This window comes from Pseudomyrmex gracilis, unplaced genomic scaffold, assembly GCF_002006095.1.
Source record: "Pseudomyrmex gracilis isolate BER0280 unplaced genomic scaffold, ASM200609v1 scaffold_152, whole genome shotgun sequence".
Lineage (NCBI taxonomy): Eukaryota > Metazoa > Arthropoda > Insecta > Hymenoptera > Formicidae > Pseudomyrmex > Pseudomyrmex gracilis.
In genome coordinates this window covers 328,752-348,904 of record NW_018020736.1, presented here as the reverse complement: position 1 = coordinate 348,904, position 20,153 = coordinate 328,752, and the positions used below count along the sequence as shown (strand labels likewise).

At 33.9% G+C, this 20,153-nt stretch overlaps 1 protein-coding gene across 4 annotated transcripts; it reads left to right on the top strand.

Annotated features, from left to right (window-relative positions):
• The first annotated feature begins 10 nt into the window (after positions 1-10).
• Positions 11-9,828, top strand: LOC109857237 (mitogen-activated protein kinase kinase kinase 15). 4 transcript variants are annotated; one of them, XM_020433381.1, is made up of 25 exons: positions 11-178; positions 277-406; positions 486-604; positions 706-926; positions 1,524-1,718; positions 1,958-2,130; positions 2,273-2,441; positions 2,532-2,831; positions 2,923-3,176; positions 3,266-3,425; positions 3,676-4,029; positions 4,118-4,379; positions 4,455-4,592; positions 4,726-4,892; positions 4,990-5,085; positions 5,172-5,311; positions 5,393-5,548; positions 6,014-6,106; positions 7,038-7,150; positions 7,298-7,467; positions 7,555-7,819; positions 8,285-8,615; positions 8,713-8,851; positions 8,960-9,036; positions 9,117-9,828. In XM_020433381.1, the coding sequence occupies exons 3-25, from the start codon at positions 568-570 to the stop codon at positions 9,175-9,177; spliced, it is 4,071 nt and encodes a 1,356-aa protein (XP_020288970.1). In that variant the 5' UTR covers positions 11-178; positions 277-406; positions 486-567; the 3' UTR covers positions 9,178-9,828. The 4 variants fall into 4 exon arrangements, with proteins under 4 accessions (XP_020288970.1, XP_020288971.1, XP_020288969.1 ...); XM_020433382.1 differs by having other exon boundaries at positions 11-406; positions 721-926; XM_020433380.1 differs by having other exon boundaries at positions 11-406.
• Positions 9,829-20,153: the final 10,325 nt, after the last annotated feature.

The following is a 20,153-nucleotide window of genomic DNA, read 5'->3' as shown; positions in this document are numbered from 1 at the left end:
GATACTTTTGTATGACCTCGACTCCGGATTTGTGTGTTCTAGAAGGAATGAATGGTGGTTTCTATGATGCGTCTGTGACGACGGAGAGATACTTTTTTGCGTATGTTTACTACGTCGCACCGATTTAGTTAGCTCCGATATTCTCTGTGCTAATTATCAATCAAACGTTTTGTGGAGTGTAAATAAATTTATCTGACATACGTTTGTATACGATTGCCGTGCACAAGTGCCATAAAATAATATTGCTTTCTGTGTATTTCACTGCATCTTTTGCAGTTTGAGTTTGTGCGGTTTTGTGAAGAATGTACAATGATATCTTCGAGGAGTGACATTGATTCGAAGTTTAAACTCCGGCCGAAAAGACTGAGTAGAAAAATGACATATATTCGCTTTTATAACTGAGCAAGTGAATTTACTGCAACTATATATATATACATTCTGGTATGTCAATTGGAACACACGTTTGACAGTTTGTTTATAAATAGGTACACATCAAATACGACCTTGTTCAATTCCTGAAACTATAAAATAAGCATTTGAAAGAATATATCCAAAGCTTTGAACAATATGCCTTCTGTCTGTGGCGATATAGTCGACATGGCTGGTAATTACACAAAACTTTTATTTAATATCAATTTATATATGTAATAAATTTGCGGTATAATAAATATTTTCTTAACATATAAAAAAAACAATTATATATAGTTGCCTCTCAATCAGGCATCATGGAAGGTATTTCGAGTACTGACAGTGTTGGAACTCAGAGTGATATATCAGGACACACAACTGTACCAGGAAGACCCAGAATGGATGTTGCTTGTGTTTTGGATTTGCAACAATCTGAACATCTAGCTCAGCGAAAGAAAGCGTTAGATGAAGTTAGACAAGCCTGTAATTTGGTCAATGCTAATATACATCATATTCAGGTAGGTTTTACATACATATAGTCACGTATAGTATAGTATTATAGTCACACATGGTATAGTAGTATAGTAGTATAGTATTTATAGTATACATAATAGCAGTATAGTATATATATTATAGTATATATAGTACATATAGTAGAATATAGTTTTTACATATATATAGAACTGGTTGTTCCACCTTCAGATAAAGTATTGGGTAATCTATCTAATAGTTGAAACTCTCTGATTTGCGTTGTTCCACATGTCGGTAAAATTTATCTGGTAAATGACCAGAAACCAAAAGAGAGAAAGATAAATTACTCTCTACCGTGTCTAAGTCGTATCCAACAGATAAATATGTAGAAATAGAAAACAATAGAGATGCGCTAGTTAAATTCCTATCCTATAGATACTAACCTGTCGAGTAAGCTGAGATTTATCAGAAGGTTCAGTTTCTTCTATCTTCCGATAACAACCGACCTATAGTTTTAAATACTTATATAATACTTTTCACTATATTTTAATAATATAGTGAAATGAAAAATTATTCAAAAATTAGAAGACCAATACTTGTCTTATTATATTTTTTTTTTCAATTTTTCATATGTTTGCTTTTAGTTCGAAAAACTTGATTTTGGTGAAACTAATGTGCTGGACACATTTTATAATGCTGATGTAGCAGTCGTGGATTTAAGTATTCAGTTGCAACAATCTGCACTATTTTATCATTTAGGTGTTAGAGAAAGTTTTGGAATGAAGGAAAATATTCTGCTGTATAATGATGTAGATACAGAGGCTACAATTAGACTTAGGGTAAGTTAATTATGATATCGTGCCTCTTGATAGTATCGCAAAAAATAATAGATTATAGTAATAATCAGTGAATTATAAGAGATTTTAGTGTTTGTGCGTAATAATATCAGAAAATATAACAATTAGTGTTTAATTATTTATTATTTTTATTTTTATACTATTATTTATACAAAACTTTTTATATACAATTATGCAAAATATGTGTATACAAAGTTAATTTATGTAAAGTATTTTTACAGTTATCTTGTGGCAGCTACACATTTGTTTCATATCGTGTTGTGGAATCATGTGGTTCCTGTGTCGCCACTAATCCAGCAACTAGCAGAATCACAGGAGAAGAAGCAATAGATCCTAAACAACATCTTACTTTAAAGCTGAAAAAATTGTTTCAGGATGTAGAAGTGCAATCTAAGTAAGCAAATATAATAATTTCTGCAATATAAATAGAAATTTTTTTATTAAATTAATTTATTTAAACATGAAAGAGTGAAAGGAGAGAAAGACAGTATTTAATATGGTAATGTATTAATAAAATACACTTTTTATAATTTTAGAGCGCATATGAAAGAAAAATTTTTGGCAGACCTGCGCAAGGCGCGTGAGACATATTCTGGAGAGGAACTCTCCAAAGCTTTAAACAATATGCGCAAACGATTAGATGATCCAAATGTTTTATCGGGAGAAGTAGTTCTAAACGTTCTTATCTCGTTTCGAGAAATACAGGTATAAAACAATGATATGATAAAAAGATATTGCTAAAAAAATATTATTAGACACATTGAGCATTGTTAGAGACATTAAAAAATTTTTTAGGATTATGACGCGATGGTTCAATTAGTTGATGATTTGCGAACGATACCAACTCACAAAAATTATATAAACACTCCGGCCATAAGATATTTATATGCGTTTGCCTTAAATCGACGAAACAAAGAAGGCGATCGAGAAAGAGCGTTAAAAGTTATTGAGAAAGCTTTGGAGAAAAAAGAAAATCACGTTCCGGATATGTTGTGTTTATGTGGGAGAATATATAAAGACAAATTTGTAGAGAGCAGACATACAGATCAGGAAAGTTTAAAGAACGCGATTCACTGGTATAGAAAGGGATTTGAGGTACCATTATTCGTCTATAATTCTGGATGTCTTTGCTCAAGATGTTTGTTAATACATGTATTAACGTAACGTTATTATGTTGTGTATATAGGTCCAACCTAACGAATACGCCGGTATAAATCTTGCTACTTTATTGGTCATAGCCGGAAATGAGTTTTCGAAAAGCGAAGAGTTACAACACATAGGAATGGTTTTAAATAATTTAATCGGTAAAAAAGGCAGTTTACCGAGTCTGAAGGATTATTGGGATGTGGCGACATTTTTTGAAATTAGTGTATTGGCGGAAGATTATTCGAAAGCTATACAAGCAGCTGAATGTATGTTTAAATTGAAGCCACCAAACTGGTACGTATAAGTGAGAAATAAAACTTCGGCAAAGAAAAGAGAAAAAATAATCAAATATATTTACAAAGTATTTTCAATTAATTTTTAAGGTACCTGAAATCAACAATAGGCAACATATCACTGATAGATCGATTTCGCAAAAAAAATGAGGAGGCTGACGTTACGCCGGAGGAACAAATATTTAGTTTCTGGATGGACTACTTTGTCGAAGCTACAAAGCCGGAGGTTGGCGATAGTATACGGTTTCCAGTAAGTTGATAAATGGAATCGTTCTACTGAGGAACCAGTTTTCAATTCGGGAGACTATGGCTTATAGTTATGCGCGTTACCAATCCAGCTTACTTCTGTACATTTTGTGTCAAAGTAAGAATAATATAAAACTGCTCTTAGTGCCAGGTTTATGGATTCACTCTTTGAGAATTAACTTCCCACTTTAATCATCTATGTTTTATTAATAAAAAAAACGCTCGTAACGTTATAGAATGTTCTTATTTGTTAGATTTTAGTGTTAGAACCAACAAAGATCCTGATGCCGAGTTACGTAAACGTGAATCTCGGTGCTGAGGAAAAATCTATACAGATATGGAATTTGTGTCTGGATAATATGAGAAATAACTGCAGGCAAGTCCACGATTGGTTGTTTACCGCGAGCATGATACGCAGCGTTAGTCTGTACAAGAGGGACGAAAGATGCCTGTTTCTATATGTTCACCAAAACTCGGACGATTTTCAAATGTACTTGCCATCGGTACAGTGTAGACAAAGATTTTACGACTTAATCTTGGAAATGACCAGAGATCAAGAAGGCATGGTTACAGATTTGGACGCTTATATGACTGATGATCGCATGAAGGTTTTCATCAACAATATTGCTTTTATGTGATATTATGTTTTGTGTTAGTTTTTTTGTTAAAAATCTTTAAATATTTGTATTTTTACAGTTCGAGTACGAGCTGGATGATCAAAATAAGCGTATAATTCTCGGTAAAGGCACATACGGAGTGGTATATGCGGCACGCGATTTGAACACTCAAGTTAGAATTGCGGTCAAAGAAATTCGTGAGCGTAACTTGGGTGACGTACAACCCTTACATGAAGAGATTAAGTTGCATAGTCAGTTGAGACACAGAAACATTGTTCAGTATTTGGGATCAGTTAGCGAGGATGGATATTTCAAAATTTTTATGGAGCAGGTTCCCGGAGGTGAGCGACTACTCGAACAAAACATTATAAACGATATTGCGCACATGTAAATATTTATTATTTATATAATTTCAGGAAGTTTATCGGCTCTGTTAAGATCGAAATGGGGTCCTTTGAAAGAAAATGAATCGACTATCTCATATTACACTAAACAGATGTTAGAAGGCCTTAAATATCTCCATGACCAAAAAATAGTCCATAGAGATATAAAAGGTATAATAAAGTCACAGAAAAAATAAACTTTTTTTTATACTTATATTTTTTTATACTTTTTTTATATCTATATGTTTCATATATTTTTTCCTGCATTGTCATGCAAATATATTTACTATTGTTTAATTTAAAGGTGACAATGTGTTGGTGAACACTTATAGTGGAGTCGTAAAAATATCTGATTTCGGTATGTCAAAACGTTTAGCTGGTTTATGTCCGAGTACGGAAACATTTACTGGAACGTTACAGTACATGGCACCAGAGGTTATTGACAAGGGTCAACGTGGTTATGGCGCTCCCGTAAGTTTACGTTTGACTAAATGTTTTCGAGAATTCACAAGATAAAGACGTACTCTCTTTCGCGTGTATCACAATAACGCTTGAACTTTGCTTCTAGGCGGACATTTGGTCTCTGGGTTGTACAATAGTTGAGATGGCGACGGGAAAACCGCCATTTATTGAACTAGGATCTCCACAAGCGGCAGTTTTTAAAGTATAAATTCAGTATATCATATATTTTATACGTTAAATGTGATTTAATCTAAAACGCATGTATGTAAATTTTATATATATGTATAGGTGGGATATTACAAAATACATCCTGAAATACCGTCAGAGTTGTCTGAGAGAGCAAAGAGTTTTATATTGCGATGTTTTGAACCAAATCCTGACGTAAGGGCAACCGCCGCCGAGTTGTTGGAAGATCCATTTCTCAATGAGTACATAAGCTTAAAATAATAGCATTAGAAATTTTGTAAATTATAAAAACAATACTTTACAACCATTCATATCTTTAATAGGAAAAAGAAAAGCAGCAGATTAGTCGCGCCTCCAGATTTCAGCAGAAGCATATCAGTTCCCGCGGATAGAATAGAACGTTTGGGTAAATGTGATAAGACAAACAATAATCATATCGTCACCGCTACGCCTATTCAAACATCTCAATCTGACGATAGGTAATATACGATTGTTGCTTTTGTTACAATGTGTTGTGTTTGTGAATATTCTTCTTGTGAAAGCAATTAGTGATGTTTTCACCTTTGTTTTGCCTATTTTGTATTCTCATTTGATTTATTTCATTTCAATCAATCAGTTTTGAGATTCAATTTCACTTTTTTGTATGTCACACACATCGTGTAATCGTTAAATCAACATCGAGACAATGACTGAGAAATGTTATTTGTAGAATTTGATTGCGTTTACACAATATTAGAAAGACCTAACAAATCTAGATTTTTATTGTAATATCATGACTTGTAGATTAAATTACGTGTGCTTGCTCGGGTTAAATATCAAATAGCGATTTTAATTTTATAGTAGAAATTTTCGGACTACAGAGTTTTAATTAATATGCGAAAATACAAAGAATATAATATTCTTTTATGTGAACGCACATTATAATTATAAAATGTTAAATTTAGTGGAGGTTTAACGAAGTCAAGTCCGTTGAAGGGACGCAGTCCGGCTCACCTATCTCCCATCAGCATGCCTACTGCAACCCTCTCTTTTAACAGGTACGGTTCTAACTTCGTAAATAGTTTATACATACAAGGGAAGTATAACTAAAGTTGTGTTTCTTGGTGGTATAGAGACATAAAATATTAAAAAAAAAAAAAAACAAAGTTCATGCGTGAATAATCTCATTTATCATCAATATTAAATGTGTAGACGCTTGTTTTTCAAATTGCTATTTTTTTCTATATAAAAATATCTGCTGTCACTCGCACTTTATGTTTAAATGTTTAAACAACAATATGTAGCTTTTTATGTATCCTATTTCCAGCATTTCTTTGTTTTGTTTCAACAATAGTGTTTATCGTTAATCGAACAACTTCGTTGGATTTACTAATAATAAAATCGTGCATATATAAACATAGTAAAATATAATATACATTTGCGTATCATTATATACATATTACACATATATACAGAAATAAAATACACCAACATAATTGCTTTATTACAGTTAAATTATAATTACTATAACAAATATATATTTATATTTTTTTTTAATATAACACAAACATAATATAATAAAACATAATTTTTACGTTAAAAAGTAGACCCTTAACACACACCTCACTGTAATTATAGCTTTTTATAATCACATATCTTTAAATAACAAATGTATATTTAAAAAATGGGCGGACTATTTCAACTGAATTGTCTCGATGTGTACATAAATATATATAATTTGTTTTTTATGTATTATTTGTAGCCATTTATGTTGTGCAAGTGTAATAATTAAAAATTGGAGTAATTAGAAAAAAGAAATTATTTTTTGCATTCAACATGCAAAGTGGAAACATGTTGAACACACAATATTCTAATATCATATGGTATTATTTAAATTACACTTTGCTTTGATAATGTCTCAAGAGTGCAACATTTGGTAATATATTACATATAATATTAATTTCCTCTTCTTTTCGCACACAATTGTAGTGCAATAGCAAATACTCCATCAATAGAAACTAGTGAAAGTGACACAGCTGGTGCTTCCATAACTAGAAGAAGTTCATCTGGAGGATTGCTGTCGCCGGAAGTTGAATTAGGAGGTAAATATAATAATATAAAGATATGTGTACAATTGTTTTGAAAAAAATAAATGTACACCGGTGACCGCACACTGAGAAGATGGACGAAATAAGAATCGTCCAGTAGTATTGTTGTTTATTAATATTTATCGGAAATTGGACTGGCAGGACAACCAGGACAGAAATCTGGAGAGGAGCAAGAAGGTTTTTATTTGTTAAAAAAAGACAGCCAAAGACGCATGACGTTAACAAGGGTTCTCAACCAAGATGAGGCAAAAATTTGTGAAGTCTGGATGAGAGGTATACATCAAGCAGAAGGACACACGGTGTTACAAATGGTATTTACTTTGTAATAATATATTTTATTGCCATGGTGTGTTTTATATTTTACCAGCATATAATTTATTTGATTATTATATTTTTAGAGTCATCTAGTGTTGCTCATGCGCGGCCTGAGGGATTACATTGCGGAGCAAAATCAGGAAGTAATAGTAACCGCAATTCGAACATTGAAAGAAGAATTGGATTTCGATTCGACTGCCATTAATCACTTACACTTGGCGATTTATTTGTTTCAAACGGCAGTAAATGAAGTTCTTAGAATGCACAGTATAAAGCCACATTGGATGTTTGCTTTAGATAATTTAGTGAGAAACGCTGTTCAAGCTGCTATCACAGTGTTATCTCCCGGTAAGTATTTTAATATGAGCTTGAAGTCGTATATTTAAAAGATAGCAGTGAGAACATCTCAACTTTTAGCTGTCAAAAAAAAAATTCTCTGTTTGAGTAATCGAATTCTCTCTCACGCTTGCACGGTATTTGGTACATGAACCAGATGTGTAACGTGCGCATGCATCTCAAGTATAATACATGTGGAGATTGAGTATATTATCGTGTCAACTCTAAAAATATCTCCCGGGAAAGTCATCACCAATAATAAAGAATCTCTCTTATGAACTCGCGTTTAGTAAGAGGGTTACCGCACTCCACTTCACACATCTGGTTTAATAGGATATTTTATAACATCAGTATAAATATATCAGTATTAAATATTGTGAGCAAGACGTATAAAACTTGCAAATTATATGCCACCACTTGCGCGGTGTTTTATTTTATAAAAAAAAAAAAAAAATAAAAAACAAATTCTGCGATTAGAACTGGGAGCTAATTTGCTTGGACAAGAGCGAATGCAACCTGGTGGGCAAGGTCCTGAGGAAGGATCAACGTCTGGAGTGTCAACAGTAAATTCCGTAAAGTCTCAAAAAACTGCCGATTCCATTGATAATAATAAATATTGGAAAGAATACAGAGATCAAATGGGAGCGTTAAAAATGGAAAATATGAAATTACTTCAAGAATTGGTAGAAAGTCAAAAGTCGTATCAAACGTTGTTGCAGCAAGCTCTTGAAGAACAAAGAGCTCAAGTTGATATCTTGACGCATCTGTGTGAAAACATCAATAGAAGAGCAGCGAGGCAGGAATCAGGGTATGGAAAATCACTTTATTTATCAATAGATAGAATTAATTTAAAAATTTGTTATAAACACAAAAGTGCATTGTAAACGTGAGCGCATTTTTTGCAGTTACAATTCTTGCATTACGGGAAATATGTCTCAACAATCAGTGTCCTTAATGAACACCGATCATGTTGTTTCGCAATCAGATACAGATCTTGTTAATTGGTTACAAAATCTTCAAATAGATGAAACTTCAATCGATAGAGTAAGTTTTATAAAAAATAAAAAAAAACAGTATATAAAAGTTACATATTATTTTATATATCATAATATTGATAAAAATTTATCTTTTTTTACTTTCTTTCTTATATAGTTTCTGTATGAGGAATATACGCTGGAAGATGTTTTGCATTACGTTACGCGAGACGATCTCCGCAGATTAAATTTAAGGTAAAAAGAGATAAAATGTCTTCTGATATTTACTAACATAGAGAGCACGAAAATGAGATAAGTTTTATACACAATTTTAGGGGAGGAGTCGAACTCAGGATATGGCATGCTATACTGAAACATCGAGAAAATGGAAATTGAATTGTAAAGATAAATGCAATTGCCATCATTGTTACAAGTGTCACTAATGGTTGAAGTTCAAAATAGAACAACATATCCGATTCAATTAGATTGTCATAAGAGAAATAATGAATTTAAAAATCGGCTCTATATACTATAATATTATATTAGATATAAAAATCAAACTAATATCAAGAGTTTCTTCCGTGACACGATATTATTAGTTTACATTTTTGTAGTTCCTACATGTAGATGTTAAATATCACTATCTTTGCAGAAGAATCTCGTACAAGTTCACATGATAATTACAGTAACAAACCGTTGTATGCCTTAATAGTTTTATCGCAGATTTTAATTGTTTTTTTGTCAAAATTTCTCAAGATATCAGAACTCAGACATCAATACTTGTACGTGAAAATCAGTATTTGCACGTGAAATGTATAGCGTGTCTCCCCAAATTGATTGTACAATCGACAAAGAAGTAAGTTCTTTAAGAAGAAATAAGTTAAAAATGTACATTATGTAGTAAATGTACATTATTCAGTTCACAGACACTGTGTCTCACACGTTATATTTCCTTGTCATAGGAAATTAGTAAATTTTGATTTTAAATCTTCTTTATTTTTAACATCTAAATCTGAAAAAATAAAAGTAAAAAAATACACATATAGAAATGCGAATCATTATAATATACAAATGTAAAATATTTGATATTACATACATATTTAGTAATGATATCTTCCACGTATAACACACACACACACATACAAACAGATTTAACGGATGCTCTCATGATTTTGATGATAAAACTGATGCAATTTATAAACCAGTTTTTATTAGAATAAATATAAAAGTATATATTTTCACTGCAGAAGCAAATTTACTGCCATTGAAAAATTCGGACTAAAAACGGCCTGTATTTTCACAAAAATATAATGTTGGCTTTACGTAAAGTTCGTATATAAGAAGAAAATATATTTAGCGCGTAGCGTTTCAACTAATTATCATTATAAACAAAATTAATTATAGTGCCTTATAAAGAAAACTCGTTCTAGTACAAGAAAATATTTATTATATAAAATATTTATTATATGAAATAAATATACAAATATAAAATGTTATCTTTGCACATTCGACAGTGCGAAGCATTTGCCCTGAAATGTTATGTCTTCGAAAAGCAAAAGTTTAATTGTGCAAAACACATAAAGTAAATATTCTCAGTAAATATTGATCAAATGTTTTTGTGTTAACATTTATCATGTATTGTAAATACGATATGCTTCTTATAGTGTGTGTATGTGTGTATGATATATATATATATATATATATATATATACATATATATATATATAAAAGAACTTGATTAAATGTCAACGGTTCTTCCAAGTTTATTATATATATACATATATAGAAGTTTTTATATAACGAAAAATTTGGATTTCTTTTTATGCAATAGTATAATGAAACAATTATACCTGTGCTTTTTCGCAATGCACAATATATTTTGTAATATAGTTTGAATTTTTTAATGTGCATAGTCGAGCTGAATTCACGCAAGTGTCTAATTTTAAGAAGCTCGAGAAATGTGTCTCTCGAGATCCCAGTGCCTGATTATTTTTCAAGAACATTATATTTTATAAAAACCGAATTTAGTTCGACTTATATGCACACGCTCTAATGTTACAGTACATACACAATCTAATGACTGATAAAAAAAATTATTTTCACACCATGCTAATAGATTAAAAATTATTACTGTTCGCTTTCGGTACTTGTTGTCAAGTATTCTGATCAAAATGATTTCGCATTCTCGATTATACGAACGTGTCGCAGACCGATTGAGAGACAGAGAACTTGAAAACAGGTATCAAAAATTATTGTTAATCATTACTGTTTTCACTCACTTAATAAAAGTAGGATTAATTATTATTGTTGCTCGCATGTGTGTGCGAAGTTTGTAATAAAGGAATGAACATACACATATGTTATTATCTATTATAGTCATTTTCCTTTATCTGTGTTTCTCTAAAATATAAATATGAAGTCCGTTGGAGAAAATGTTTGATAAAAAAAAAAGATTCTTGTACACAAATGCGATACGAGCGAGACGCGTCAATATTTTTACGATTCGTTTCTTTGGAATTTTGCGAATTCGTCATTCCTAATTGAAATTGGAGGGCAGCGGAGAATGAAAAGACGACGAGGGGAAAAGAGAGCAATGGGGGAGGATGAGTACGTGATCGGCTTTGAGTGTGATATTCTTTTTTTTTTCTGTAGGTGACTACTTCATAGAAACCGTGTCATTGATATGGATGAGGCATTCTCTCCGTCTCCTTGTGATGCTCCGTTTAAAAGATAAGTCAAATAGATTCGCAACAACTCGTTGGAGGGTTACTGCTTTTCACTCGGCTTGCTCGGAGATAAGGTTTCTTTGTTGTGTCGATCGATATCTCAGAAACGCGTCTCAAAAAGTCAGCGATAGTGCAACAGATAGTGTTTGTCGTTACTTTTTTGACGCTAAAAACTGAGAACGTAGTTTGCGGCAAAAAAGTTTTTGTTTCAATTGCGGTACTTGTCAATAATTGACACATCTAACTTTTCGTTTAATACAGATAATACTCACAATTGCGTTCGGGGGAGCGCGCTATCTGCGCGCTATTGCATCACACTCTATCTTCATCGCTCATTAGATGCGAAACAAAGATAGAATGACGCAATAGCGCCCGATAGCGCTCTTCTCGAACGCAGTTCGCGTGATATGTCGGGAGAGATCATTTATTCTTCGCGCGTCTTTTTTATACACATTGTACACACGTACTACGTAAACTACAGAAATCGGTAAACAATTGCTCAACAAATTGTCTCTTTTTGCGTTCCTAATAATAGTATATTCGCTCTAATCTGTGCTTTGAAAAAAAAACCGACAAATGAAATGTGTCACGTATAACATTACATATAACATTTACATGTCCCTTGGTTTTACTCGCCTCTTGGTCTATTCAACATGAGATAAAAAAAAAAAAAAAAAAGAATGCACTCAGAAGAACGCACGCATCTGCAGTGAATATTGCAAAAGTTGTTTCCAATCTGTTATTAGCATTCTCCGAGCATTACAGCAATGGTCAAAGCACCGGTTGTTAAATAGAAAGAGTTCGCAGCACGTACGCACACACAGATATCAAGGTTCATTCCTGCATGAAAACGTCATTGCCTCACCTTTGTTGCGTCGCATTTGCGTGCAGGCAATCTACGCACGGTCACGGCCACGTATGTATGAAATATTCAGTGTCGCTCGAACGTTAACCGGTGACCACTCTTTGGCTTGCCTCCTTTGTGCCGTTCATGAGGGCTGGTGCATCTACATGCAGATCGATCCTGCACATCTAGACACCGGCTTATCCGCTCTCGCATGGAGATAATACGCACACGCCCCCGTTCGTTTGGTATTCTAAAAAGTGGCTCGGGTCCTTTGCATCTCCTTGTCATGCAATATTCAAAAAATTGCTCTCTCTCTCTCTCTCTCTTTCTTCCGCGAGAGCGAACGACGAGAGTCTTGGATTCGCGCGCTCTCGCGAGAGAAAATTCGTCGATCGACAAATTTCAAGCACGAAAGTAAATGATGTACGTGATATAGTAATTATTTTAAGTTGTTACGCTCATAATTAGTTTTTTAGCGCGAAAAGTCCAGATGTAAAACTGCTGTGTTATAGTTTTGATTTATGTTATTTCTTAGTTTTATTTTATTGAAACGGTGCGTACAACTGTTTCTGTTTTTTATATAGTTATTTTTATACAGTTTTATATAGTTATTTTTATAGTTTTTTTAATAAAATATTTTCTTAATTGTTGATATAACTTTTTATGACTTGTGACACTGGTTGTCCTCGTTTTTGTGATACGATCGTAAAGAGTTATCAATGCAAATATAAAAATAAATGTAAATTACAGCCGCGTCTGAAAGAAATAATTTTGTTCGTTCCGCTCTCGCCCACAGGCTATCATCGACGGGATAATTAAGCGACGTTGCGAAAGGATCAGATAAAATACGGTTATTATGTAAATGTGTTATCGAAGTAATGTCGGAAAAGAATCGCTTTGACGATTGCTCGTATTAGTAGTTTCTTGTAAAAGTAGCATCGCTTCCTTTTGAAGAATAGAATTAACGAGTAAGTTTTTCACAGCGATCTTTACAAAAACGATTTCGCAAACGTTTCACAGCTCAATGAAACATCCTATTAATAGAATATGTATTAAACACAATAGTAAGACGGATAGAGTGTGATAAGAAAGACTTTTTTATTTTTCTTTTATTAAGCAGTTGTGATAAGGAAAGAAAGGAAGATCGACGCATGAGAGACGCGTGCTTTATCGGTGAATATTTTTCCACGTTATCTATAAGTTCCAGCCGCAGTAGCTGTTATTACAGCCGCTTCTTCTGACGTTCCCCCGTCATCATTAAGAATTCCATAACAGAAGACTTCGCTGAAAGGGGCATTACGATGTATTGGTGATTGGTTGTTCCGTTAAAGAAAATATATACGAAGCACAAAATTATCACGTAGTCTAGAAGAGATAAGACAGAAAATTGTGACTCTGATAAATGTGTACATTATTTTCATTATTTAGTTAGTTTAAATAAAAAGAGAATACTATATTTTTGTTTCTACCTACAAAGATCACGGCGCACGTTTAGAAAAACTACGGTATATGCACGGTATAAAAAATAATAAAGCTTCCAATTCTATAAATTCTTAAATTTTTTGTATCCGTATATTGTAAATCTTGAAAATTTGAGAGAGCGCTCGAAAAAGTTTTTCTTTTTTATTACAACAGAGAATAATCGAATGTCCTACTCATGATGCACTCGTCCTTGCGGATGGGTAGCGCAAAACGTACGTTTCACGGTTAAATGGTTCGATTGTGCTCTTTCGGAAAAGGGGCGTGCAATATATTCGCCTCGGTGAATTATTAAATCCTCCCCGCTGATTTATATATATTTTCTCACTTTCCGTCCTCCTATCCAGTCTTGTGGAGCGGAGATTTCCGTGGAAGATTTGATTGCGAGATCGTCTGATTTGATTACTCCCGCTTCGCTGAGCGCGATTCGAACGCCATTGCGGAATTACGTAGCTTTCACTTTTTCAAATTTAATATTTTATCTCGAGTCACATAGTATCACAACGTGTTTTGCTAATTAAAGTGAAGAAAAAATGCACAAACTAATAAATATATTATAAATAACAATGAAACTTGATTGTTTTTTTGAAACAAATAATTGAATGAACTTTGTTAAACACAATTTTATAGGTCTTTATCATTATATATAGCGGTTTAAATGTTCGTCTGATCAAAAGCAATTATAATGCGATCTTCCTGGAACACACACAAGCAAAAGAAAGGGTTGTTCCTCCACCAAAGCTGTAAATCTCAGTACTTCTCATTATTTTCTCTCTCTCTCTCTTTCTCTCTCTCTCTTTCTCTCTTTCCTTTCTATTTCTATCTTCGAATCTGCTATCCTTTCATCCCTCTTATTCTCCCATCCTCTCCGCGCGTCGTCTCTTTACCTTTTAATTAACTAACTGCGCCTGTGCAGTAACTAAAGCGGATCTCTTCAACTACGAAGATTTCCACCGAGCGTTCGAATAATCCATTTCACCGTAGAGAGGCTAAATAAGATTATCGAGTCACGTTTCAGCAGTGGCGCTAAAAGATTACGCCTGCTAAACCCTTTCGAGCTTCGAGTTCGGTGGGGAATTCGATATAGTCGGGCGACTTGCAAATAGATTCTAAACATACAACATACTACATAAAAAAGTACATTCCTTATACATATTTCTGTCAAAACTGATACTTGCTGATGAGAACAAATAAAAAATTGCGTTTCGAATAAGATGAAAATTTCTATTGTCCAAATTATAAAGTAAAATCCATCATTTTCCATAGCACATATTTTATTCATTTCTGTATAATTATATCTTATTATTATTATTATTATTATTATTATTTCCTTACGTTTCTCTCTCATGTAAAAAAAAAAAAAAAAAAAATTTACATTTTTATTATGATAAAATCTATATTTTACGCATTTAAGAGATTTCTTAAAGACGCGAATATTATTCCTTGCAGAATTTGTGTCAGAGGCTTTTAAGGTAACGAGACGACGACGGCGAGTCAAAAACTCATGAGCGTTCCCGAAGGATTATAGCCGAGGACAATGAAGACTGACTCTCTCTATCTCCTCGTTTCCATAAAGTGACACTTCGTCCGTCCGAACTAATTACTTTCGGCTTAAAATCCTTAATTTGTTGCTGAAAGGCCGTTCTCGGGAAAGATCGTCCCTTCTCGATGAAGTCTTTCTTTGTTCGATGCGCCCTGTAAACCCGCCGCTCGGGACGATAATTGATTCTGAAATCATTAAGAACCGCAAGAAAAAAAACATACACAAAGTCAAGATTCAGCAAGCATTAGATGGAAATATATAAGCAGTGTTTCCTAATTACATCTTGAACACACACATACTCAGAATAATATATCTCAAAACTGTCAACTGTGTTTTCAAGATTATTAATAACGCTGTCCGAACAAAAACTGTAAGATTTCTGAAATTAATTTTTGTTCTCGTATAAATTTTTTATTTTTGTTAAATTGTTGAGACAAGTAACTGATTCAAAAAAAAAAAAAAAATAAGAAAAACAACTTTACGTGATAAAATTTACAATTATTGCCTAGATAATAAATTTCTCGAATATACTTTTGACAAAGACACCGAAAGTATTTCGCTTAGCTTACACTTTAACCGAGCTAAGTGTATAATAATCGTTACGAGAAATATATAATAAATGTATGTATATATGTATATATATATATATATATGAAAAACGGTATATTCAGCCGCGCGGCTGACATGAATCTTGATAAAATTCTCCGTTATCTCCGACAGCCTGGAAATTAGCCTTGCGCCCAGACGACTCCTGGCACGCTGGGAAGAAGGAACCCGGTCTGATATTGAATTGTTTCTGCACCCTTTCCTGTAACACATCGGGAAAGGCAACAGATGTACCTGATACATATTCATATCCGCTGTTCGTGACTGCGTGTTATTGTTACTGCTATTATTGTACGATTTGCCCGAAACCATTCTGCGCAAATTAAAAGAAATTGTGTAAAAAACTTAATGTAACAAGTGTATATTAAAAATAATTAACAATATTTCTTCCACCAAACAATACAAACTTCTCTCTCCAATATATATGATGTACGTATTTATTTTATCTTTCTGACATTATTTTTCTCTGTGAGAGAAATTTGTGATACATTTTTTTTTTTAAGTAAAACTAAATCAAAAGATACTTTGTAAAATTGTTGAGACCAATAGAAGTTCAACGCACACATTGTTTGTTTGTGACACACACGTTTATACAGTTTTGTATAAAGAACGAAAAATTTGAAACTACACACAAAAAATGTTTCGATTTTTTTCAACTTTGAAGAAGCGCGCGTTTTGCAACGCGATTATTCGTTGGACGCGCGCGATATCGTCACATCTCGCCTCGTAAAAGTTCGCACAGAAGCAGCACACATAGCAGCCGCAGTGAAAACTGAAAGCTTTCTCTCGGTGTGGCTTTATGCCGGCGATAAATTTTTATTTTTATTGTCGTTGCAATTTTCGACGTGACTACGTCTCTCCTATCATCATAGTGCCGATTTAACGTGCGCGCGCACACGCAATCTAAAAGAAAATACTTTCTTTTCAGCTTGTGTGCAAGAGTTTTACATCTTCCGGGAACAATATAATATACACGCGTTTTTATGGAATAACAAAATAAGCAAACGCAAGTGTATAAAAACAAATAAAATATAATTTTCAATATATATTCTGAAATATTTATTTTTCTCCGAGAAATGTAAAAACCGTAAAAAATTACTGATCTTCTCAGAAAATAAGTATGAAACTGACGCAGATTTCTCCAACGCGATTTCTTTGCTGTGCTGAAAACTGACTGTTTTTTGTGTGAGTTCCTCTATTACTACAGGAAACAACAAAACGCGTCGGGTCAGTATTACGGGATATCTATTACTTCGACGACCACTTCGACACCGAGTTTCACGCGAACGCGATACTTGAGATGAGTTATTGCCGCGGCTCTTTATTAAAGACTAATACGCGCGCGAGAGCACAGCGGGTCTCTTCCGAGTGACTCCCGAGAATCCCTTAATCCGCGCGATCTATTATCTCGTACCGGAGCTATACTAGGGTGAGAATTAGCTTTCTCTCCTCTCAACCCGCGTTCCTCTCGTATACGATTGCGGTTGAGTTATTGCCGAGTATACCTGGAGTCGCAGCGAGCCACTAACGCAACGCCGTAAAGCCGACGCACAAATGTTTCCCCGATAATTCCACGGCGTGGAATTACTTAAAATAATGAGATTCGATGCCGCGTATCATCCTCGATGATACGCGGCACAAAGAAGCGATTCTCTGGTTTCGTGAGATGTCAAAAAATTAAAAAGAAAGAAAAAAAAAAAGAACGTAGAGTGTGAGAGAGAGAAAATGTCGAAGGGAAGCGAAGAAATCTTTGCGTTATCTCGAGCGTGTCGCGCGAAGAATCCTCCTTTTTCTTCTATTTTTTTCTTCTTCTTCTTTTCTTCTTTTGATTTTATATTCCATCCTTTTTCTACATCGAAGAACAGCTATTCCGCGCTTTATCTATGAATTATTCATGAAAGAAGACGTAAAACTTTATGACGTATACACGGCTTGATGGTGGCGTACAGCGCCACGCAGAAATCGGCGAGAATCTATTATACACTTTTTAATTAGACACTGCCGAATCTGATGGATGGGATATATCCGCAGGGACCCTCTTCGTCATCCGACGAGGGAAGCCTCTTATCGTGGGGAGAAATCGCAGGAGAAGTGAAAGTACATAGCCATGTATATAACAAAAAAAATTGTACATACACGTATTACGTTCATATATATCTTGATAATTATGTAACATAATGACGTACTTCTTCTTAAGAAAAATCACATCGCGTATTTCGCACGCAGAAATAAATCTGAAAACCTATTATAACAAAAACTATTTGCGAAAAACAAAATAGATTTTAATAATAATAAATTTTTATAGTTGTGCGTGTTCGATGAACATTTAATAATCTAAAAGTTTTGTGTGCGTGTTCGATAAACATAATTTAATAATCCAAAGAAAAATAGTTGCGAAGAGATTCTTGGATTGTGTACCGCAACTTTGGGGTGCAAAAATGTATTTAAAAACATTGACAAGTGGCGCCGCTACGCCTACACGTTTTCGATTAGTCCGTACAATCTGATCGGATGCAAAACAACGCAACTTGAAGACAAACAAGAGGAAGACAGACGGAGAAAGAAAGAGAGAAGGAAAGAAAAGTAACAGAGTGAGTAAACTTGCGAGATAATCGGGACTATATTATAAGATACTTACAAGGGGTAGAGAATAATCGACGAATATATACTTTTTCGCGTACGTTGATGTATGGCTTTTCGACGCCGCCGGCGTTTTATGGAGGCGATTTAATCGAGACGATATAATAGATGAAAAGAAATATGTGGTATACGATCAATCGATGTTTTCTCGAACGCTTTTTGTACAACACCAACTGCTTTGTGTTCACTTATTCACTTCGTATCACGTGCTCACATCTTGAGATTGTGATTACAGCACGAGTACGAGACGTTGTTTGTTATTGTGTGAACTTATTATACGCACTGTTTAATATAAAAACAATAATTTGTATTACAAAAATTAATTCGATAATTTTCGTAATACGCTTGCTGCAAAAAAATATATTTTTTCCAAGAGTCAAAACTTAAAGACGAATCAAATAAGATCGCGTATGGTTTTAAACAGGCGAGGAAGAATCCGACAAAGAGCGCGATGTCAATGCACAATATACGTTAAACGGCGACGGATTCGAACAAGCGCAACCCTTACGTCGTCATGGTGCAATAGTCGTTGCTAGGAGGTGTTTGTAGTAAGGGTCCGCACCCTAAGGTGGCTTTCATTCACAAAACTCACTCAATCCTCATTTAATGAGATGCATACGTTTTTTCTTGAAGACTTGTTGAAAAAAAACACTTTTACGTGAAGATACGTTTTTCGATAAAGTTGAGAAATTAATAAAATGTGTGAAAAACTAAAGATAGAACTGTGTTTAGTCCCATTTTGTTTATATTTTGTTTACGTTGCACGATCTCGATAATCTTTCGATAAATAAAACTAGATCTAGATGATGATAATTCCGATTTGTTAAAATATATCAAATCTCTCTTATATGCTAACTGCGAAGAGACAAGCTGCGTCAGCGTAACGGGATTGTATTTCCGTGGCTCTCGCGTCGGATTCTTCCACAAAGAAAACGCGTATTGGCGTTTTTAAGAAGAATAGCGTCGACTTCGAATAATATCCGAATATTGAGGCACTGTGCGAGGACTGTTGCGGTCGTAAAACAGAACTGATATGAATACGGATAGCTCAATTTTCCACGCTTACGCCTAACCGAAGTTCGGACCTGCCAATTTTTTTTTCCTCCTTTTCTCATCGTCCATCATGCGTCACTTTAATTGATCGCATCTATCAATTTCAGATATGGTACAAAGAGAAGGAGTAAAATATTAAACTGGTGGACGAAAACAACGAGCTTTTTCTCGCTCCCTGTTAAAATTGAGAGTGTTTTTTTTTTGTAGACGTTGAAGTGCCGAATTCGATTTCGAAATTATCGCATCAAGATTTGATGAAAATTTTATGACAGGTAAAAGTATTTCCAAAATGGCAATAATTTCTAAAATAAAACGTCGCACGAAAAATGTCCATTGATTTACGTGACGAATTAGAATTTGTCACATCTTCAAATCATCTTTATTTCGTTTGATGTAGTTTTTAAGATCGCAACGCTTGCGTTGTGTGGATTCGTGTCTTCCGTTGCAAAGAGAGTAGGGTGTAAGAAGAATGTCCGAT